Source organism: Anabrus simplex, chromosome 1 (genome assembly GCF_040414725.1).
Source record: "Anabrus simplex isolate iqAnaSimp1 chromosome 1, ASM4041472v1, whole genome shotgun sequence".
Lineage (NCBI taxonomy): Eukaryota > Metazoa > Arthropoda > Insecta > Orthoptera > Tettigoniidae > Anabrus > Anabrus simplex.
Window position 1 is genome coordinate 358,503,970 of NC_090265.1, and position 25,365 is coordinate 358,529,334.

Genomic DNA, 25,365 nt, shown 5'->3' on the forward strand with positions numbered 1-25,365 from the left:
AACTGTCAATGTTGGAATGCTCACCGGAAGAAGCCGTGAGCTTGCAGACACCCTGAAGAACTGGCATATAGACATTGCCTGCATTCAGGAAACAAAATGGAAAGGTTCAAAATCAAGAGAAATTAGCGAAGGTTACAAGGCAATCTACCATGGCACAAGTTTAACTCAGAATGATACTGTGGTAGTTGTTGGACAAAAGTTGCAAGACTGTGTGATTCAGGTTGATCGTATATCAGATTGAATTATGTCGATTAGGATTGACTCTCCAATAATGATATTTGAATAATCAATCTGCTATGCTCCACAAACTGGATCCCTCGATGAGGATAAAGATGATTTCTGGAAACAATTTGGCACTTACATCCAAGCAATCCCTCGTGAGGGAGGAACATCTGTTTATTGGTGGGGACCTAAATGGACACGTGGGAGAAGCCAAGGATCCAGTGTAACGGTGGCTATGGCTGTGGAAGTAGAAATGATGACTTAATTTATAGCCATTATATACTTTAAGAAAAGACCTACCCACCTCATAACCTATACCAGTGGAGGACGATCCACTCAGATTGACTATTGGCTGATGCATAGGCATGACCTCAAGCTAGTAACAAATTCCAAGGTAATTTCGTCTGATAACATAGACCCACAATATCGCCTGCTTGTTCTTGATTTGAAAACTATGGGACAACTACGTTTAACAAGGGTCCGTATGACTGGTCCAGAGGAGATAAAGTGGTGGAAACTAACACAGCAGAGAGAGCAACTGATATCCAAGCTAAGTATGTTTGACATAAATACTGACCAGCCAGCTGAGACCCTGTGGAATGAAATCACTGATCATGTACACCTGGTAGCTGCTGAAACACTTGGCAAGACCAAACTAGGGAAACGGTTCATTGATAAGCAGACTTGGTGGTGGAACGAGCACATTCAGCTGGCCATCAAAGCGAAGAGAGAAGCTTTTAAGACCTAGTGAGGATCTTCAGCAGTATAAAACACTCAGATCAGCTGCTAAACATGCAGTCGCTACTGCAAAGAACTACTATTACCAAGACATTTATAATCATTTATATTCATCAGGTGGAGCAAACAAGATTTATCGCCTCGCCAAATCCCGTCATAGAGTGACCCAAGATGTTGGTCATATCGTGCAAATCAAAGACAACAGTCATCAAACTCTACCTGGCCAGACCGCCATCCTTCACAGGTGGAGGGTTTATTTCAAGGGTTTGAGTAATGAGGAATTTCCCCATCCACTGATTGTATGTGGATGCCCTGTTTATGGACCTATTCCCGTGGTTACCATTCAAGAAGTCTCAGGGGCTATGCAAAACATGAAAAATAACAAAGCACCAGGACCAGTCCTAGCCCTTCCCTATTCCATCGTCGCCATAAGACCTATCTGTGTTGGTGCGACGTAAAGCAACTAGAAAAAAAAAATATGGCTTGCGCCTTAACATCACTAAAACATAGTATGTGCGTTGTGGCTTGCAAACTGCTGATACTATTTGCATCAATGGGCAGGATTTAATTAAAGCCAACTAATTTAAACAGAGTGTATCATCCTATTCAATACATCATATATTCCATCATTAGATGGAGTAATTAAATTCAAACATGTTTCGGCTCGTTTGAGCCATCAAGCGAGAAGTGTGTCTGAGATCTGGAAGATCCTTGGTCAACGTGGAGCTGAGATTCTCATGAAGCTGTTTAACAGAATTCTCCATGATGGTAGCATACCTGCAATTTGGTTGACCAGCACTACAGTCCCTATCTGGAAAAAGCAAATGTGTTTGGTGAATGCATCAATTACCGACCAATACGTTTATTATGTCAAGCGATGACGGTTTTTGAACTTATTCTTGATCGTCACCTACACGACATCACACAAAGTTCTACACACCAGTGCGGCTTTGTGAAAGGGGTCAGTACAACTGACACTATTCATACAGTCTGTCTCCTGGTGGAGAAACATAGTGAAAAAGCAAACCTCTACACCTAGCCTTTTTGGACATAGAGAAGGCTTTTGACCAGATACCACATCAGCTTATTTGGAAAGCCCTCCTCCAATCCCATAATGTTCTAGAAGCCTATATCCAATGGGCCCAACTTTTCTATGACAAAGTCACCAATGTGGTTTGCTGTCCGGTAGGGATCTCATCCTCATTTCCTATCAGTGTTGGGGTTCATCAGGGTTCATCAGGGTTCAGCACTGTCACCTCTCTTATTTATCCTATGTATGGATACAGTCACAGCTGACAGCCATGGCCGCTTCCTTCCCAGTCCTAGCCCTTCCCTATTCTATCGTCGCCATAAGACCTATCTGTGTTGGTGCAACGTAAAGCACTAGCAAAAAAAATATGGCTTGCGCCTTAACATCACTAAAACAGAGTATGTGCAATGTGGCTTGCAAACTGCTGATACTATTCGCATCAACGGGCAAGATTTAGTTAAAGCCAACTAATTTAAATAGAGTGTATCATCCTATTCAATACATCATATATTCCATCATTAGATGGAGTAATTAAATTCAAACATGTTTCGGCTCGTTTGAACCATCAAGCGAGAAGTGTGTCTAAACTTACATCTAACCACTGACGAGTGTGGTATTAGTTTCAGTTGCAGTTGGCTGTGTTTAACCTGACAGTAGCTAGACGTAAGTGTGTTTAGCAGCAGTCGGTTGTACCTGATGCGTATCTTTATAGAGAACAGGAATATTTTCATAATGGATCAGTGTGTTCTCATCAATATGTTGATGCCAGTTTTAAGTTAATGGTTATTAAACACTCGGAAATGAAGAATAATTGTGCAGCCATAAGAAAATACGGTATAACTGAAGCTACTGTTTGATATTGGTGCAAAGACCATTATCACTTGAATGTAAAAGAAAGGCATTCAATGGCCCACGGCCAGGACGCTTTACAGAAGTCAAAGATGAAATTGTGAAGTATGTGCGCGAGAAACGTAAGGAGGGAATGGCCGTAACATAGGATGCAATACAAATACGGGCTTGCGAAGTGGCGCTGCAAAGAGAAATTCTCGGAACTTTCAAAGGGAGCAATGGATGGTGCACAAGAATGATGTGTTGTAATGGGCTGTTGTTGCAGGATCGCACAACCCTCACATAGCGTCCGCCAGACGCAAACAAAGAAAAACTGAGTTCCAGTGATACGTAATAAAGCTGTGAAAGCAACATTCCTATTTGACTGGGCATATTAGCAAGGCTGACGAGATCCCAGTTTACTTTGATATGCCTTCTAACACTGCAGTGGAAGACAAAGGGGCAAAAAATGTATTGGTACATACTACAGGAAATGAAAAATCACGTATCACAGTGATATTGTATGCACTTGCCGATGAAAGGAAGATGTCACCATATGTCTTTCTTGTCAACAAAAATATGCCAAGAGAGCAGTTGTCAACAGGAATCATTTTTCAGTGCCAGGAAAAGGGATGGTTGATGGTTGATTGGGTGCGAACAGTATGGAAGAGATGGCCTGGAGCTCTCCTAAAACAACGTGGGATCTTGGTTCTAGGTGAAAGAGGAAATCAACAAATCAAATACAGACTTCTTTGTTATTTCAGGAAGCATGACAACACAACTGCAAGTGCTAGATGTAGTGGTAAATAAGCCATGACTATCTGAAGCAGCAGTACACTGACTGGTTACTTGGTGGGGATCATGCCTTGACTGTTACGGGAAGTTAAAGAAGCCATCAGTAGCAGTACTAGGGGAGTGGGGCCAGATCTCCAGGGATTCAATTGGGAGGGGTTAAGTGATGTCTCTCAAATGCACTAGATGGGAGCGAGGATAACATTCTATGGAAGGATGTTCAGAACGGTGGAAGTGATTAAGTTGCCTCCAATTACGAGAGTGGGTGTGGGTGGGTGTTTTAGTTTTTCAACTAAATTTTAAATTCAAAATTCATTTAAGATTATGATTTCATTAAGATTACATTCTTTGAAAGGATATTCAGATCAGTGGCATTGATTCAGATATTTCCAGCGAAAGTTATAAGAAACTAGCCAGAATGTACATGATATTAGTGTGTGTTTTTCTCATATTAAATATGTTACTCATTATCCCAGAAGTAGAATTATTTTATAAAGATGACGTTTGTGAAAGGATGTATAGATCGTTGGCAATGATTCAGAAGCCTTCAATGATTGCTCCAATGAAAGTGATTTGAGAATTAGATAGGATTTACGGGATATTTCTGTGTGTGTATTTGTTTCTCAAATTAAAATTGTAGTTCAATTTAAATAAGATTATTATTTCATGTAAATTATTTCTGTGGAGAAATGTTCAGATCAGTGGCAGCAATTAAGACGCCTCTAATGAAAATGATTAGAGAAGTATGTAGAAATTGCATGATATTTGTGTGTTTGTATATTTTTTTTCATTTTAAATTTCTGATTTATTTATAAGTAAGATTACAATTTCACAGAACACTTTTTTAGCCTGATTTAATATTTTTGAAGATTAAAGTGGGGGTCATCTTGCATTTAGGGTTGTCTTGGATTCAGAGAAATATGGCAATTCCTGGATAATACTCTACCTTGGTTCCCTTTCCTCCACACACTTTCCCCACGCGCCTAACAATGGAATCCTCCATGACCAGAGCCTCAACCCTACCCACCTCATTTCATTCTCTCCCCTCCTGCTCAGCCATATCTTTTCTGACGGCTGCAGAAACTATTTCCTCCTCCATTTTCTCCCTCCCATGTCCCTCTTCCACCTCTCTTTTCCTATCCTCTATTTGCTTTTCTACCTTTTCCTTTACTTCTTCCTCTTTCCTCCTCTGTATCAATTCCCTGTTCCTCATCTTCCCTCTGTTCTATCTGCAGTAACTCTCACCAAAACCTGTCCTGAATTCTGCATCTGAATAGAGCTCTTGGCCCATAATTTCCTTCCCCTTGAAACATTAGCCCACATGTATTCTACAAGTTTCCCCTTTCCTTCAAATCCCTCATGTGCACCTACCATATTCTGAATATTGTTTATCCTGAATATTGTTTATGGGAGACCTACCATCATTCCTGTCCTCCGTGAGAATCCTAATTACCGACCAAGTGACCGCATGGTTTGGGTCATGGTAGCTATCGGCTTGCATTTGGGAGAGTTCAAACCCCACTGTCGGCAGCCCTGAAATGGTTTTCTGTGATTTCCCATTTCCACACCTGGTAAATGCTGGGGCTGTAATTTAATTAAGACCACGACCACTTCCTCCCCAGCACTAGCCCTTTCCTATCCCATCGTCGCCGTAAGATCTATCTGTGTCGGTGCGATGTAGAGCCGAGTGTAATAAAGAAAAAATAAGAATCCTAATTATCTCCCTCAAACTCTCCAACTCATCCCTCATACTCCTTAATGCCCGCTCACACCCACAAGCCCTACACCTCCATTCCTTAGCGATTCCTTACTCTTCTTTATGGAAAAAAGGAAGTTCAACAAAAGTAACTTACACTGTGAATAGAAATAAATCAAAAGAAAGAAATACTATATAGGCAACTACAAAAGAACCACAAGTCAATAAAGTAAGCAATATACTAATAAAATATCTATACTTCAATACTAGTTAGGCATATTATTTAAGAATTGTTACTCCCAAACCTTATTGTTGGATCAATAACGCCAATGTTTCTCTTCCTGCCAATCACAACAATGTCTGCACGTTTACTGGATTCATTGATAGAGATACAGTGCACGTCTTCAAAGACTTGTGACATGATGAAAGTTAGTTCCATCATTATGAACCACATCGATCAAAATCGGTCAATATTGATCTGCATTTAGGGCAGTCGCCCAGGTGGCAGATTCCCTATCTGTTGTTTTCCTAGCCTTGTCTTAAATTATTTCAAAGAAATTCGAAATTTATTGAACATCTCCTCGGTAAGTTATTCCAATCCCTAACTCCCCTTCCTATAAACAAATATTTGCCCCAATTTGTCCTCTTGAAGTCCAGCTTTATCTTCATATTGTGATCTTTCCTACTTTTAAAGACACCACTGAAACTTGTTCATCTACTAATGTCATTCCATGGCATCTCTCCACTGACAGCTCGGAACATACCACTTATGATACAAATGTTGATTCCCATAGGGAACTTGAAATATTTGTTCTGAATGAGTAAATTTATAATACCAGTATAGTTGGTCCATTATCCGATATTATAAATTTTCCAGCTAACTCATTCCTGGTTCCCAGCATTACGCCCCAGTGTGCTAAGTTGGGCTCATCAGTTAGTAAAGAGCACACCTACCAAGACGCATGGCTAGCGCATACCGTGGAGGCCACTGCGTAGTCTACTTGGAGCCACCGGCAGTGCCAGTGCACTTTGAGAGACATTCTTATTTTCAAAAATTGATGCCTGCTTGGCCATCAGATGATACAGATGTTGATTCCCGTAGGGAAATTGAAATATTTGTCCTGAGTGAGTAAATTTATAATACCAATATAGTTTGTACATTATCGGACATTATAAATTTTCGAGCTAACTCACTCCTGGTTGCCAGCGTTTTGCCCCAGTGTGCTAAGTTGGGCTCATCAGTTGGTAAATACCACTTAATCGAGCAGCTCATCTTCTTTCTCCCAAGTCTTCCGAGCCCAAACTTTGCAACATTTTTGTAACACTACTCTTTTGTCGGAAATCACCCACAACAAATCGAGCTGCTTTTCTTTGGATTTTTTTCCAGTTCTTGAATCAAGTAATCTTGGTGAGGGTCCCATTCACTGGAACCATACTCTAGTTGGGGTCTTACCAGAGACTTATATACCCTCTCCTTTACCTCATTACTGCAACCCCTAAAACCCTCATAACCGTGTGCAGAGATTTGTACCCTTTATTTACAATCCCATTTATGTGATTACCCCAATGAAGATCTTTCCTTATATTAACACCTAGATACTTACAATGATCCCCATCAACGCATTAATTAAAACGGAGAGGACTTTTCCTATTTGTGAAACTCACAACCTGACTTTTAACCCCGTTTATCATCCTACCATTGCCTGCTGTCCATCTCACAACTTTATAGAGGTAATTTTGCAGTTGCTTACAATCTTGTAACTTATTTATTACTCTATACAAAATAACATTATCTGCAAAAAGCCTTATCTCTAATTTCACTTCTTTACTCGTATCATTTATAGGAAAACAAAGGTCCGATAATACTGCCTTGAAGAATTCCCCTCTTTAATTATTACAGGGTCAGATAAAGCTTCACCGAGCTTGATAGCTGCAGTCACTTAAGTGCGGCCAGTATCCAGTATTTGGGAGATAGTGGGTTCGAACCCCACTGTCGGCAGCCCTGAAGATGGTTTTCAGTGGTTTCCCATTTTCGCACCAGGCAAATGCTGGGGCTGTACCTTAATTAAGGCCACAGCCGCTTCCTTCCCACTCCTAGCCCTTCCCTGTCCAGTCGTCGCCATAAGACCTATCTGTGTCGGTGTGACGTAAAGCAACTAGCAAGGAAAAAAAAAAAAAGATAAAGCTTCGCCTAGTCTAATTCTCTGAGATCTATTTTCTAGAAATATAGCAACCCATTCAGTCACTCTTTTGTCTAGTCCAATTGCACTCATTTTTGCCAATGGTCTCCCATGATCCACCCTATCAAATGCTTTAGACAGGTCAATCGTGATACAGTCCATTTGACCTGAATCCAAGATATGTGCTATATCTTGCTGGAATCCAAAACCTGAACTGCCTTCTATCTAGCCAGTTATTAATTTTGCAAACATGTCTAATTAATAGCCCTGGGATTTTAGGCTGTAAAAAAATTAGTTTTAGGCGCCTAAAATAGGCTTTTAAAACAAGTAAATAGGCTTTTAAAAGAGAAAATAGGCACTTAAAATATGTTTTTAAAATGTGTGGATAGGCAGAAAATAGACTTTAAAATATTACAATATACACTTAAAGTGTAACGTTATACTCTTTTACTTTAACAAACGTGGTATCCCTATTCTTAACCGAAATACCTGCAAAATTAGGACAGAATAAAGAAGACATTTATCAAAAACAATATAAAAAAGTCATGTGTCAAAAAACTTATGGATTATATGATATATCATTAACAGTACTGATCTAAAACCTTAATACTAAAATCACTGTACACAATTACAGCACTGTAGGCATCCAATAACGGTGTAAACGCGAATGGAGTATGTGTTTAGTATTTGTGAGGAACATTCCTACAGTACTTTCATTCGTAGTTTGCTTTACAGTACATAACAATAATCTTCTCCAAATTTTCCACAGTAAGGCGGTATCTTTTATCTGTTAAAATCATTTTGAAATCAGAAAAAGAGCGCTCCACACTCACAGATGTTAGAGGGGCATAGGGAAATTTACCTACATTTTTCAATTCAATTTCACTTGGTAAGTTTACCTTTTCCCCATCCATTACCTGATGTACCCGTTTCAGCACTGAATAACCTGGGTTCTTCTGCAGTACAATAGACCACTTGTCTCTTATTTTATCCCCTACCTTGCCCCTAGCACTTTGTCTGTTATTCTCAGCTTCCTCAATTAGAGAAAATTTCTGTTTGAGATTGTTTCCCTTTTCCTCCACTTTTGTAATGGTGACTGGAGGAAATGAAAAATTTGTCTGAATATACGCAATGTCTCTCTGAACACTGGAACGATCATTTAACAGCTCTTCGACAGACGACACAGATGCAGAGTTGTAAGTTAAAGGCAATTTGCCTATCACAGTCATGTTTTCCTCAAGATGTTCTGCATAATACAAGGCAGCTTCCATCCAGGAACCCCAACGGGTGATGATTGGCTGCGGTGGAAGGGCAATAGAGGGGAGTTTCTCTCGAAAGATGGCTATTCTTGATGGAGCCTTACAGAACACTTTCTTCATTGTTGAAATAAGAGTATTTACTGCAGAAAACTCGGCCCTAACTGTTTCTGCGAGTCTATGTAAGGCATGGGACATGCAAGTAACATGAATTAAAGAAGGATAGAAAGTTTTCAGGAGAGGTGCAGTGGCAATCATGTAGGAAGCAGCATTGGAGACAAGGAGAAGGACTTAGAATCATCAACACTCCCAGGATACAATAATTGCAACCCCTTGTTGATGAAGTATGCAATGCTTTGACTATTGACTTTCTCAAGCTGTTTAGAGCAAAGGAGGTGAGCGGTAGATGCCTGATTGGGTTCCAGTTTTCCTACTATAAGGTTAGCAATGTACGTGCCCACAGAGTCGGTGGTTTCGTCCACACATAACGATATGCAAGACTCCTGAATATCCTCCCTGATTGACAAAATGACCCCATTGTAACAAATATCTAAGTAGCTTTCTTTAATGTAGATGCTGATGGGATGTGCTGCTAGGTGTATTTCTGTAAAAAATCTCAGAAAACAGGATTATGCACAGCATTCCAGAGGATATTTGCTGCAAATAGGGCTCTACACATATCAGCATAGAAACCATTATGGGTTGTAGGAGATATAGTTTGTGTGAGCAGAGTCTGTCTAATGTTACTTTTCATGGCTGCTTTCGCTTTGTGACTGGCAGTATCTGCATGCTGCTGAAGGTGGCATTTTTTCTCATGTGAAATCTAAAACACGATAAAGTGATGTCAATCAGAAACTAAGATGATGAATAGAAAAGGTGAGCTATTGAATAAAATGTGTAATTTTGAACTATTTAAATTAAGCCATTATTACTCTAAAGTTCATTAAGAACAAGAACACTACAGTCCCCGAAGGGCCTTGGCTTTCAATAACGGTTGCTGCCCAGCTCATGGCTTGCAGATATTGGGTGGCGTGTAGTCAGCACCATACATCCCACAGCCGTATTGCCTTGCCTCCGTGACCCCTGCTCACTGTAGCTTCTCAGTTGTCCTCATGATGCTGGGTCAACACCGTTCCAGACCTCATAGATTTCTAAATTACTGCCGATACTAGAAATCGAACCCAGGTCGCCTGGACTAGGTCTCTACAATTAATTAGAGGAGCCAATATCACAACCTTAGTTTTAGATTAATATGAAATTTAAGATATATGCACATACCTGTTTATTGCAGTACTGGCAGAAAATAATGTTGCCATCAAAAGTCATCCCTGGAAATTGTACAAGCCATTGTTGTATAAGAGCACTCTTAGATGATTTTGTTTTAGGCAAGATGAACTATATTCACTTAAACAGATTTTCTTTCACTGGCGACTTGACACAGTATGTCCCTTCTTACTACCTGCTCCTTGTTCTTCCTAGATAATCCTTCCCCTCACCCCGTCACTCGACACAGTACGTCCTTTACTACCTGCTCATTGTTCTTCTGAGCTAATCCTCCACCTCCACACTTCACTCAGCATTCCTTTGGTGACAGCTGTCTGGGAAGAACGACATTTCTGCGAAAAACCCACCCTCTGCTGTTCTGCTCATTCCAGGGATGTCCATTGGGTGATTGTAAAAATTACAGAAGTTGAATTTTATTTTAAATATAGAAAATAGGCATTTTAGGCACTAAAATAGTAAAATAGGCTCTAAAGGTCCAAATAGGCATTTTAGGGCACTATAAAACTCTTTTAATGTAAGGGATTTATCATGAAACGTCAACATATTTAACAAAACTCATGTTATTTTGTAAGGAACGAAATAGGCATTTGCCTTAAAATCCCAGGTCTACTAATTAATCAGAAAGAATGCCTTCCCAAAGCTTACATGCAACGCATGTCAAACTTACTGGCTTGTAATTTTCAGCTTTATGTCTATCAACCCTTCCTTTATACACAGGGGCTACTATAGCAACTGTCCATTCATTTGGTATAGCTCCTCTTGCAAACAATAATCAAATAGGTACTTCAGGTATGGTACTATATCCCAACCCTTTGTCTTTAGTATATCCCCAGAAATCTTATCAATTCCAGCCGCTTTTCTAGTTTTCAATTTTATTTATTTTTTAATCTTATTGTAAATTTCATTGTTATCATATGTAAATTTTAATACTTCTTTAGCATTAGTCATGTCCTCTATCTGGACATTATCCTTGTAACCAACAATCTTTACATACTGCTGACTGAATACTTCTGCCTTTGTAAACATGTTGTTCATTAATGATTTGTGGAATGTCCTTCATGGAACCTGTTTCTGCCTTAAAGTACCTATACATACCCTTCCATTTTTCACTAAAATTTGTATGGCTGCCAATTATGCTTGCCATCATGTTATCCTTAGCTGACTTATTTGCTAGATTCAGTTTCCTAGTAAGTTCCTTCAATTTTTCCTTCAACATGATACCATGCACCATCACTGCACTCATTTCACCCAGAAATTGAGAAAATGTGATGGGACTTTCTGCCACATACTGTGTGCAGTCATGACATGGCATCAGGCAGCTGAGCATGAAGTGGCACAATCTGAATTCACCATCAAATAAAGGATGCATAGAGAATGTAGTTTCCTGGGGAAGTTATGGACACTCATCTTCTCAGATGCAGAAAGGTGCATTCTGATTTAATTTCTTAAACCTGGAAAAACACTTTACAAGCTTTGTCACGCATTGCATGATAAATGTTTTGGAGAGATGACCATCCTTCGACATGATACCATGCACCCTCACTGTACTCAGTTCACCAGAAATTGAGAAAATTTGGTGGGAATTTCCGCCACACACTGTGTACAGTCATGACATGGCATCCCCTGGCAGTTATCTTTTCAGTTTTGAAGGAACAGGGGCAAGACCAGTGCTATGAGCGACACAGGCTTCTGGAATGGTGTCGTACAGCATGAGTATTTTCAAGCTTAAACAGTTGTGGAAAATAAATGGAGACCACATTGAAAAATGAAGAAACATTTGTAGATTATGATGATATATCTGATTTTGCAATAATAAAACTTGCTTTGTAAAAAGTTGTTGCTCATTACTTTCGGTATGAGCCTCAGACGTAAGTATTTTCTTCCTATCAACATTTAGTATATTTGATTCAAGGTTGGTCAAGTTTCACTGATTTAATCATTTTATATCAAATGATTTTCTGTTTGTTTAAAACACAATTTGTTTTTAAATGCCAGTCTGACAATGCTCAAGCATAAGGAAGTAGGACAATATGAAGAATTGTAATTTCTCAATTTATGACAGCCATTGCATCATCATCAGCAGATGTGTAAAGCATTCCTAACTTAGAAATCTGTTAGGGACAGAGAGAGCTTTCAGATGAATATTTCTAATAGAACAGTTAAATGTGTAAGAACAGGTAATCTGAGGGGGTACTGGTATGCAGCTTTATAATTTGGCACTAAATTTAAAACAGAAAGTTCTTAATTATTTAATCCGTGTTGTCACTTTACTATACTAATGTGAAAAGCATTGAAATAAAATTATTGGCATTATCTTTGCATGTACTGTACTTTCAATTTTCATAAAGAAATGAAATGAAGAAGCATATTAAGCAAAATCTTCAGTTTATTTAAAATACACATTTAAAAATATACAGCCATGTAAGATCCAATGTGCAGATTAAATTGAAATTAACAATAAAAGGAAAAATACTTCCTAGTAAAAGGACTGAATCGTCGCCGTAAGACCTATCTGTGTCGGTGCGACGTAAAACAACTAGCAAAAAAAAAAAAAAAAAAAAAAAAAAAGGACTGATTTTACAAATCTGATTTATTTGAATTTTGCAGACTAGGTGTCACTTCTTATGTTTTACTAATGATGACTCGTAATCTACTTAAAGAATAATATACACAACGATAATAATATACACAATCAGATCTTCTCTCTTTAACTGTTGACACTACTGACCAGTAAAATAATTGTTCATGAAAGAAACCTAGCAGTAGCCTAATACTAAATTTGAGTATACCATCACATATTCACATATGTATAACAAAAAAGAAAATCACTATTTTCTTTCTTTCTTTCTTTCTTTCTTTCTTTCTTTCTTTCTTTCTTTACATTATTTTATTTTATGGTGGTGGTGGTGTATGGTGAGAAATTATGTTCTGCAAATCTATATACTCACTAGGTACATTCTTGTAGTTTTTAGTTATATGGGCTTTTTCTTCTTAAGATCTTTCGTTTGTGAAATTTATTAGATCTCGACTGCGGAAGCGAGCATTTCAAGTGGACTCCGAAGACAGCGAGGATAAAGACAGGGACAAATTTTCAGTTCCAGATAAGGAAGGTGATAAAGAAAGTGAAAAGAGCAGCAGTGATGAAAAAGGTGAGACATTATTATTCCAGTAACTTTCTGTGAATTATAATACTTGAAGGAAGTTGCTTTGTAAGTATGCGTGTTAGTCCTTGTATGTATATTCAGTGAGAATATTCTTTATAAATTTTTAAAAAATCTAGTCATTACCTCTGACACTTTTTGTTTTTACGAATTTATCCTCCTGTACTTCAAGTTAGTTCTAAACTACTGAGAACGTTGGTTGTGTGGTTAGGTTCGCATAGCTGAGAGCTTGCATTTGGGAGATATTGGGTTCGAACCCCACTGTCGACAGCCCTGAAGATGGTTTTCCATGGTTTCCCATAGTCACTTCATGCCTTGTAGCGGCTGGTGTCATTGCTACTAGCACTATAGCTGCGGAATCACCTGTTTCGAGAAGTAGCATGTTAACATACTGTTTAGACTAGTATGAAGTTGCTACGCGATGTGGCTTGAAGCTTTGTACTTACAAACTTACGGAATTAGTTCCGCTGTATCAAATTTTATTATACTAGTCACTTTACTGCCACATCTACGAAGCAATGTCCCATAGATCAGCCAATCATACAGAGGTTCGTCTGGCAGAAATTGAGTCTGGAGAGTTTCCATGGCAACAACTAGATCACAAAGACTAATTGCAGTGTCACCCTGGTACCTAGGAGCCATGAAACGTCAACATATTTTTTTTAAATCATGTTGTTTCTTAAAGGAACACACTGGACTGTTTCTCTCTTGTTCTCCTCAACCTGATAGTTGGTGGATAGCATGACTGTCCTCATCCAACAACCTTCTATCGTGAGCCAGCTGCTTGATTCATTGATATGGACGTCGCCTTTTAATGTTATTGAGGAACCCTGCTCTTGGTCGCCCTCTTCTAGTCTTTCTTTCAGCATCACTTGGATATTCGGAGCCTGTATCAGCACATAATTCGCGAATAATTTCACGTGTGATCCCTGGGCACTGCCATCTTGCATGGCTCTTCGAACTTTGTAAACATGTTGTGAGGAAATGCAAAGAAAATCTATGATATTGATTGTGTAGAACCATACATAACAGAGTTCTCTCACCCTTGACCACCAAATAATTCCGGTATATCTCAAAAGATAGCACTAAATTATCTAAAATGGCGGCAGTGAAGAAGTGCATGTGAGAGAGCTCCGTAAACCACCTAGCAAATCAGCAAGTTTAACTGCAATTCGTGTGTACTAGGTCAAGTTTCGTAACTAAATAACACTCAGTGGCTACATACATTCATTCACAATGTCTCTAAAGTCATTGAACAAGCGGATTTTTTCATTCGAAGAAAAGCTAAACGACATCCAAGTCGCTTCGAGAAAGCAACGCGCGCCGCCAACAGCAGTGCTACCAACACCGGCGATGTTTCCCTAGACGCACTCGCCCTTGAGTTCCAGTCTTTCAGAGCTGCTGTCACCGAGGAGCTCAAGGAGGTGAAGTCCGAACTTACCCAAATGCATAACCAGATCTCCAAACAGGACGACCTAATCGACGAAGCAGAGCAGTACAGCAGGAGAAACTGCCTATTACTCCACAGGGTGGCAGAAGCTCCGAACGAGGACGTCTATGACAAGGTGTTCGGTGTTGTGAAATCCCACTTAGGAATAGACTTGACATTGGACAATTTAGATCGCTGTCACAGGATTGGGAAACCAAGGAGAACAACAGCTGAGGTAGTGACGGGAGGGAAGAGGCCCATCATAATAAAGTTCACGCGATATCACGAACGTGACCGTATCTGGCGTGCAAAGAAATCGCTGAAGGGATCGGGTATGCTGATAACAGAATCGCTAACAGCAACGAGAAAGGACATACTAAACGCCGCGCGTGACCACTTCGGTCAGAAATCTGTATGGACTAAGGATGGACGTATCATTATTCTAAGCTCTGATGGGAAGAAAATTCAAGTGACCACACGAGCTGACCTTAACAATGTTATTCAAGCAGCTAGGGGGTGAAACAGTGTGAAGTAACGACAGTGTGGATTAGTTTAAGTTTGTATTATAGTGTTTTATTATTGAGTGTGAATGTAATTGAGTGCATGAAAAGCTGGCGCGATATCAGAGGAAATACGCAGGTAAGAAGCATGTATTCTTCTTGGTATTCTGCTTTGTGTGATGAGTACTGTTATAACCACTACCAGCTGTGGACCTGACTGTCCCGCTACCCCTAACCTCTCCTATCCGAGAACGGAGACACCCCGCTGCCAAGGCTCATTAGTGAAAGTATTTCAGGCCAACGCACGTTCATTGAACTGCATTCATTTAAATTCTCAATCCCTACCTGCTCACCATGAGGAGCTAATAGCTCTCCCTGAAAACAGCAATGTACACGTAGCTTGTATCAGTGAGAGCTGGTTACGCGCAACTATCCCTAGTAGTATGGTACACATAACGGGCTATAATATTTACAGGCATGACCGAATAGATAAAAGAGGTGGAGGAGTAGCCTTGTACTGTAGAGATGATATTAAATGTAAAATCGTATGCACATCTGCCGACTGTCCTGACCCGAGACCTGAGTTCATTTTTGCCGAGATAACTGTGACAACAGTTAAAGCCCTAATAGGAGTTGTTTATCGGCCACCACGGGTAGGTCACCTTTCAGACATTGAAGACATCCTGCAGAGACTATCACCTGCTTATGAACATATTTTAATATTTGGAGACTTCAATACTAATTTACTGGAACAGGCTGGAGATACAAAGCAACTCTTAAGTATTTTCCAGACGTGTGACATGACAATACTTCCACTAAAACCGACAAATCATACCTCATCTTCACGTACACTTATTGACTTAATGGTCACTAACAACCCACAGAAAATAGTATCACATGGACAAATTCCTACCCCTAGCATATCGACACATGACTTAATATACTTATCTTACTCGCTCAAAGTACCGAAGTATAAGTCCAGATACATCACATTCAGGGACATTAAACATATAAACTTAGATCATCTGAGAGTTGACGCCTTGAATAGTCCTTGGGATGACGTAAAAAATAAACGGTATCGATAAGAAAGTTGAAACTTTAAGTTCACTTATACTTGGTCTCCTTGATAAACATGCACCTAAGCGTACGGCCAAAGTCTCCCGACCTCCTTCTCCATGGCTGACCGATGACATTAAACAAATGATGTCTCACCGTGACGCGTTACACCGGCTCTACAGACGCACACACTCTTCCAGAGCGCTTGAACAGTACCGGACACTTCGGAATAGAATTAAAGTAATAATTCGAAATAAGAAATTTTCTTTTTACAATCACCTGGCTGGAAATTTAAATGTGTCAAACACTTGGAAACAACTTCGTTCCATTGGAATTGGGAAAGCTTTGCCCCAGCCATGTAATCCAGACATCTCTCTGGAGAGATTGAATGCTCATTTTTCTGAAGTAAAAATTAAACCGGAAATACACACAATATCACAGACTATAATATCTCTTCTGAACCAGCCACCACCAAATAGGCCATTCTTTGAATTTCGCGAAGTCACAGAGATTGACGTGAAACGCGAGGTATTATCAATTACATCATCTGCTGTAGGACCTGATGAAATACCCATACTCATAAAACAACACATCATTGACATTATTCTTCCTGCCATTACTCATATATACAACACGTGCCTCACAAGTGGCCTCTTTCCAAAAATGTGGAAAAATGCCATGATAAATCCTGTTCCCAAAACTTCCTCACCTGTACTTATAACAGATTATCGACCTGTTTGCATACTTTCATCTCTCTCCAAGCCTCTTGAACGCATAGTACACGTGCAATTAACCGACTATTTAAATAAATACAAACTACTTGACCCTTTACAATCGGGTTTCAAAAAGGGACACAGTACGGCCACTGCCCTGCTGAAAGTTACAGACGACATGAGACGCGCTATGGACGAAAGGCAGGTGACGTTACTTACACTTCTTGATTTTAGCAGCGCTTTTGACACAGTAAATATAGACGTACTGGTTGCTAAATTGCAATCGCTTCACCTTGGACAGACAGCTCTAGAATTCTTTCTCTCATATCTTACGGAACTAAAACAACGCGTAATTATTCAGAATAGGTCATCCGAATGGGTAATGAAATTTTCAGGAGTACCACAAGGCTCTGTACTTGGACCACTTCTCTTTGTTATCTATATTAACGATATATCGACACGGCTAAGACACTGTAAATACCACTTGTATGCTGACGATCTGCAGATCTATTACCATTCCAAAATTTCAGACATCAATCAATCAATCAATAGGTTATATGAACTCTGACTTAAATAATATCTGTGCATACGCTCATGAAAACTGTATTTTAATTAATCCATCAAAATCTTTGTTGGGCAGACGAAACAAATCAGTGTGGCAAAAAACAAAAACATTCCTCCACTAACTTTATCTGGTAATATTATTCCGTTCGAAAACTCGGTAAGAAATCTTGGTGTAATTATAAGCGAGAATCTTAACTGGGGAGAGCACATTACAAATATCTGTAGAAAAGTGTATGCGTCCATTCACCCACTAAAATATCATCAAAATATGCTGCCACTAAACATGAGAATTAGGCTTATAAATACTCTTATCCTCCCTATATTTTCCTACTGTGACGTAGTACTAATTGATGCCACAAGAGAACAACTAAACCGATTACAACGTGCTATGAACTTGTGTATAGATTTATCTTTTCCTTACGCTATGATGTTCATGTTACCCCTTATTATCGACAACTTTCCCTTCTAAAATTTGAACAATATAGAAACCTCCACGTGGCAGTATTAATCTTTCGAGTATTAAAAGAGAATATCCCATACTACTTATCTTCACAACTCAATTTCCTATCTTTCCACCAGCATAACACACGCTCTGGCAGTACACTTGCTATCCCTCTCAGCAGGTCAGCAGCATTCAGCCGTTCCTTTGTTGCAAATGGAGCTAGAATATGGAATTCTCTCCCCCACAACATTAGAGCCATACAATCCTTAAATTCCTTCAAGTTGTCTTGCCGTGAGCATCTCCTCGATGTGTGCCGCCAGGCTGAATGAATCTGGTAGAGTGAATGTGTGTATGAATGTACGTTTACTGTGCTTAGGGTATTTAGTGTCAATCAACTTTTAATTTGTAACGATAGTTTAAGACATGGCTAAGAATATTTATAGAGTTTGTTATTTTGTTTCATATTTTGTTTCTAGTTTGTAATGGTAGTTTTAAGATAAGATTATGAATATTGCTCTCAGATGTACAATGTTAATGAAGTGTGGTTAAGTGTAAGAGAGGACCATGAGTCCTAACTTCGCCACTACAAATAAAGGCAAATATAATAATATAATAATATAATAAACTTCAGTCTACTGGGTCTGCTGCTAACACGAGATAACTCGGGACCGGTCCGCAACGCTCGGCCAGGCAAACACAAGTTTTCTCAGAACCAGTCCGCATTGTGTTAACTCAGTAAATTTATTTCTGCAACAAGGTGCTCCAGCCATACATCTTCTTAGGAGGAAACTTACTGGTCTTTTAACTGACCTATTGGTCAGATTTGTTCAGCCATGTTCTCTTCAGTCAGAATCTACTTCCCTTTTGAGTGTTGAATTCAAGAGGAGGAAATACCAGAAGGCCAATGAGGACTTGGTAATTGGAGCAAAAGCCAGAGCATACTTGAAAGATAATAACTGTGATGAAGAGATGTTATATAATTCTGTAAGAGAGTTTTATATGGCAGCTTGCAGTTACATTATTAGGAAATTTCCCCTTGATGATGAATTTCTTCAGCATGCCAAAATTGTAGACATCTCTCTTAGAATGAAGGTTTCCTATTCATCTCCTGAATATTTTGTTCGAAGATTCCAAAATTTGGTCAAGGAAAGTGAACATGACAAACTTGAAGAGGAATTTGCAGTTTACCAGTGTGATACTTTCCCTGAATATATTGTACACGGACGTAACATTCATGTGAACTGAGGCTACATTGCAGAGCTTAAAAATGAAAGTGGATAAATTATGTATAAAACCTTAAGTAATGTTGTATTTGCAGTATTAAGTGTACCTCACAGTAACTCTCCCACAGAAAGAGTTTTCAGTGTTGTTAGGAAAATCAGACAGAATTCAGGCCTACGTTAAGTACATCTACACTGGAATCGCTTATGGTTCTGAAGACGAAAATTTCATCTCGGGAGGAAGTATGTTTCAAGTAAACCTACACTGAAAAGCAGCTGCTGGGTGTGAAACAAACTACAAATAATTTTTTATCACAGACTAACAGGTAATAAGCAAATTTTATTGTGTAATATGATATACTTTAATAATAAGAATAAAGTTATTTGCTTTACGTCCCACTAACTACTTTTACGGTTTTGGGCGACGCCGAGGTGCCGGAATTTAGTCTCACAGGAGTTCTTTTATGTGCCAGTAAATCTACCAACACGAGGCATGATATACTTTAGAACAGATTCCTGTTGGAAAGGGAAAATGGGGTGCTATGGAGTTTGGAAAATATCGCAGAAACAGGAGGATACCTGAAAAAAGAACTGAAGTAGAACATTCTAGCAATGGTGAGTGTTCTGAAATCCTGTTTTAATGCATTAAAAATAGAACTAACTATAGCGAAAGAGGAAAAAAAACGATACACCAAAAAGAGGTTGTGGGTAACCAAGGAAAGTCACAACTGAGGGAGCAGGCAGCTTCTCTATGGGACAACTAGCGCCATCTAGCAACAACGAACAGAACCAGCAAACGACGTCACTGAAGTCCGAGTAGCACCATCGACACACGATGAACAGAGGAAACCAAGAGTTCCATCTACCAGCAACGGCCAGAATCAGCAAGGAGAAACACCTATCAACACCGTACAGGATGCAAATAGCAGCCAGCAAGCTGTGTCACTTACCGGCAAGAGCAGAAGACAAACAGTAGCCAGCTACTGCACAACAATTAAAGCTGTTGTATACAAGGAACTTGGTATACAAGGCACAACATAAAAGTTTATTGCTTCAACACATTTATACAATATGTACATGAAATAGAACAAAACTTTTCTTGAAGTTTGTTGAGTTGCACACGTTTAATGTTAATAGGTAGTAGGTTGAGTGCCTGAATAATATTTACATACGTAAGAATTGAGATTCCTATATACATTCAATCTTGTCTTGATGAGACAGTCTGTTCAAATGAAAGAATGTTCTTGATAGTCGAAAACTATCGGTCATGTATAATAACAAGTGGAACTTGTAGAGAGAGTTCGTATTAGCAGAATGCTAACCGGAGGCGTATAACTTGCAAGGAACTTGCGTCTAATGTTCATATATAGCAGAATGCCATGATTGGAGTCGGAGCACTGTAGAGGACTTGAGTGAGTAACAGAATGCTTGGATGGGTGCTCAACGTGGCTGCGGGATGCAGGATGAGTGAGGCAATGTCCAGAGGTGAAACCTCACGGCCAGGAGTCAGTCCACCTATTCAGAACACATTTTTAAGAGGGTACCTCCGTGTCTGACTTGCGGGGTAGTCTGGTTGTTGGACACTGTAGGAGTCCTGGAGAGGCGAGAAATGTTGCTCCTTTTATAGCGCTGGCTGACGTCACAGACGATCACGTCAGCGCACTGCAGTCTGCCTCGTGGTCTCTGGAAACGTCCATGTGTCGGGCGGGCTGCGGAGATTGTAGGCACGGAGGACACACACAACAAAAGCGAAGAAACATACAGAACGCCTGAAGACAAAATCACAAACAGAATGACCCAGCAAATACAATCAATAATAGAAAATATCACGCAAAATATCAAAAAGATATCGGACGTACAAATCAGCAGAATCTGACACCTCAGCTAGATAATTAAAAAACAAACCCTGAAATGCCATACCCCTTCGGAAGGAATGCGCAGAAGCCCAACATGGGAAGAACAACACACCCCACCCCAACGCCTGTAAGAAGAAATGAAGATTACAATTTAGAGGAAGATAACTTCCCAGCTATAAAAAATGACTCACCACAAGGCCAAAAACAGGAAACATCAACAAGCAAAACAGCCGAGGAGAAGTGGACAGATGTAATCGGCAAAAGGAAGAGACAGTCAACACGAACACAAGCTTCCATAACTGGAACAGGATCAAAAGTCAAAAACTTACAAGCAGTAGAAAAGATGACCTGGATCTTCATAGGAAGACTACAGCAGAGGACATAAAGAAATTCCTTACCAAGAAGGAAATTAAAGGAAACGTAATCTGCAAAGAATTATCAACGAAGTATAACACAAAATGCTTCAAAATGGGAATCCCATTTAAATACCTTGAAAGAGAAAGTAAATCAGACTTCTGGCCAACAAACATCACAGTCAGTCGTTTTAAGTTTTTTCGGAGGAACACAGGGATGCAACTCGAATAAAACACAGAATGGACTTTGGAGTAATACAACATACAGAGAAAATGAGAATAGAGGAAACATAAAAATAATGTTATGGAACGTTGAAGGCTTAAAAAACACATTAAGCATGTTACCATCGGACTGCCTAAAAGGATATGACATAATAATATTAACAGAAACATTCCTCACAGACCATTGGCAACATGCAGAATATTATTGCATACATCTACAAGCGAAACAAGGAGAAAGAGGAAGACCCGTAGGAGGAATAACCGTTTTCTTAAAGCCTTGGCTGACCCCAATAAAAATAACGCAACTGGATCACTCTCTTATTCTTCTTCTTCTTCTTCTTCTATGACCACATAGGATCACTTTAGTCGGTCCGTTGTTCAGGGGCTTTACGGTCCTCCCAATACTTCTTCAGACGCTCCAATCTTCGTGCCATTTCCTCAGTTGAAAATGTGCGTGTTGTTGGTTTGTTTTGTGTAAGGGTAAAGCGGAGGTTTGTATTTTTGAGTTTTGTATTCAGTTTTATCTTATTTGTGGTGTCTTCTGTTGTAAGGCCTATTTCCTTCAGATCCTCTCTTACTTCTCTGATCCATTTACATCCTGTTGTGATATTTTTTGAGACGAGATTGTGTTGTACTAGTTGTTTCAGAAGTCTCGAATCCTGCATCCTCATGATATGTCCAAAGAATCACTCTCTACTAATAGAAACAAAACACATCACAATTATAGCCGCTTACTTTCAACCACATACAACGGCCTTGGAAATAGACGAATTAGGACAACTAATCACTCAGAGCAAGCAAGAAAACCCCCTAATCATAGCAGGAGACTTAAACTGGAGATTGGATGTACACAATTACAAAACAAAACTAGTAATGGAAAAATTACAAGAAGATGGCCTTCTCCTATTAAATAACAGCAACATACCAACCTACATATCTCACAATGGAACAAGTGTGATAGATGTTCCACTCATAAAAGGAGAAATAACCCCTATTTGGTCATCAAATCACACACCAATAAGAAAACATATCCCCATGAAAATAAAAATTCATGGAGATTGGCGAGCACCAAAAAAAAAAAGCCTATTATCAAGAAATATTTATATCGGAAAAATAGGACGACGAGTCGACCAGATAAGGAAAATAGAAACGCTAACTGAAGAATCAAGACTAGAAGAAGTGGCACAAACACTTGAGGAATTGGTAATACAAGCTGCAAACCCAAGAAAGGACAGAGAGGCAAAGCAACGGTTCGACCAGGAATGCTACCTGCTAAGAAAAGAAGTACTGAAGGCCCTGCATGAACTAAAAACGAACAAGAAGAACCTTACACTCTATCAGGTATACAACAGAAAAAGAAGTCTATAAAATGCTCACGCGGGAAAAGAAAAGGATATACTGGGAGGAAGAAGGTAAAAGAACTGTAGAAGAGGCAAAGAAAGACCCATATATCGCTCTCTGTCCCAGGAAGCAAGCGCAGACACATTATATAAACATGGAAGAATGGATGACACACTTTAGCAATATACTCAACAAGGAAGGAATAACAAACATCCCAGAAAATAATCAAAGTACCAATACACTAGTGCCAACAGAATGGACTCCCCTGACAACAAATGAAGTTCAAAACATCATCTCAAGCACAAAGAAAAACAAAGCTGCAGGACCAGACAACATATACAGTGAGTACATAAAAGACACTGCCCATCTCCTACTGCCTACATGGACAAACTTATACAATAAATGCATTGAGATGGCCTCAACACCAGAGAGATGGAGACATTCAACTATGAAAGTACTCTATAAAGGCAATGGCGACCCATATGACACAAACATACAGAGGCATCGCTCTGGAGAACATACCGTTCAAGATTTTCACAAAAACAGTCGTGGTGAGAGTCAAAGAAGAAATAGATGAGTATCTACCAGAAAATCAATTTGGATTCAGGAAAGGAAAATCAGCTATTAACGCCATACAATTACTACTCAATAACATATGGGAAGCCCTTGAAAGAAGATAAAAGTTTTACGTAGTGTTTATAGACTTCACAAAAGCATTCAACGTCATAAATCGTGAACGTGTGACTCAGAAGCTGGAAGAAACCCTAAACAGAAACAATGTTTGGACTGAAACCATTAAAACGATATTACAGTGGAACAAAATAAGAATCTCTGACAATACACCACTCTCAGAACCGATACTTCAAACGAACGGAGTATTACAGGGTGACACAATTAACCCATTACTTTTCATCTGGCAGCAGAAGAAATAATGAGAATAACCCATAAGGAAGACGTAGTATCATATGCCCTCGCCAGTGATATAGTGATCGGATCAAAGGACATCACAAAAATACAAAACGCGATAAAAGATATGGAGGAATGATGCTACAAACACAAGTTTGAATTTAATACATCAAAAACAGAAATGATGGTATTTAGGCAAGGAGGAAATATGCCAGCAATGGCAGAAATCTTCATAAAAAGGCAGAAAGTAGCCATAGTAAACGAATTCAAGTACCTTGGCATTACACTGCAAACAAGTGCCAAATGCTTTACAAAGCATGTAACAGAGAAAGCAACACAGGCAATACGGGCGATGCACAAATCACCTACATCAGAACACTCAGCCTAGAAACAGCGATGGCACTATTTAGATCAAAAATCATGTCTATACTAACATATGGGATAGAAATCATATGGCCGTACCTCACAGAAAAGAACCTATCCTCACTAGAAAGAGTAAAAGCTCTATACATAAAAAGAGTGATCAGAATATCCTAGACAACAAGATCAAGACTCGTCTACCTTCTAGCGCGAGAATCCTCCCTCATTGAAGACTTCAGAACACACCTGACCCTACCCAACACCAGAGCATCAGAAAATCTCCTAGCAAAACTCAACAACAAAAAGAGAAGATATTCCTTCAGAATTCTTTGGAACTGGGGCCATGATAGACTGGACATGAACAACATCCAGCTTCGAGATGAGGCACGTGTTCACAAGACTGGCATCCACCATCTGATTTGTACCAACACCTCATACCATGAACCGACAGAGACATACAAGTGCAAACTATGTGGATACATGTGTGAATGTTACCACGTAGAACTCTGCATCAGAAGAACAAAAACAATGAAAGAATATACAAACCAAGGTGCAAGCATGTGAGTACAGTGTGTATAAATGTATTATTTTTTTCTCTTTTTCTGTATGGCTGTTTGGCTGCAATAAATATATTATTATTATTATTATTATTATTATTATTATTATTATTATTATTATTATTATTATTATTATTATTATTATTATTATTATTATAAATTGACATACCAGACATGTGAACAGCAATATGTTGGGCAGTCAGGGAGGAGTTTGGTGGTCCAGTATAAAGAACACATCAATGGGGTTAAACACAAAGGTATTCAGCAAATGCAGAACATATGTAAGATAACAGTCATGAATTCACAGACATAGAACATGATGTGAAACATTCATTCGACCCACAAAGGTAGATTTATGGATGCTCTTTAACGTATTGAAATTTACATGGCACAGAGGAATAATAGTGAAGTTAATTTTAATGAAAACAGTTCAAAAAGGAGACCATCAATGTAGTGACACTAACAGAGAAAGTGGAAGAAATTGTAGATTTTATGGTTGACAAAGATATAGCATTGCAGGGAATCTGTGAGACCAAATGGAAAGGAAAAGGTGAGAGGACACTAAAGAAAGGATGCATCTTATACTATAGTGGAGGAAGAGAAGCAAAAATGATGTAGGTCTCATAATTAGAAAAGACCTAAAGAAATACCTAGAATTG

At 39.2% G+C, this 25,365-nt stretch overlaps 1 protein-coding gene across 1 annotated transcript in view; it reads left to right on the plus strand.

Annotated features, from left to right (window-relative positions):
• egg (eggless) overlaps positions 1–25,365 on the plus strand; it is a 351,731-nt gene that overhangs the window by 287,073 nt on the left and 39,293 nt on the right. Inside the window, exon 22 of the mRNA XM_068226657.1 lies at positions 13,048–13,175. Coding sequence (XP_068082758.1) covers positions 13,048–13,175 — 128 coding nt within the window. The remainder of the gene's footprint in view (positions 1–13,047; positions 13,176–25,365) is intronic.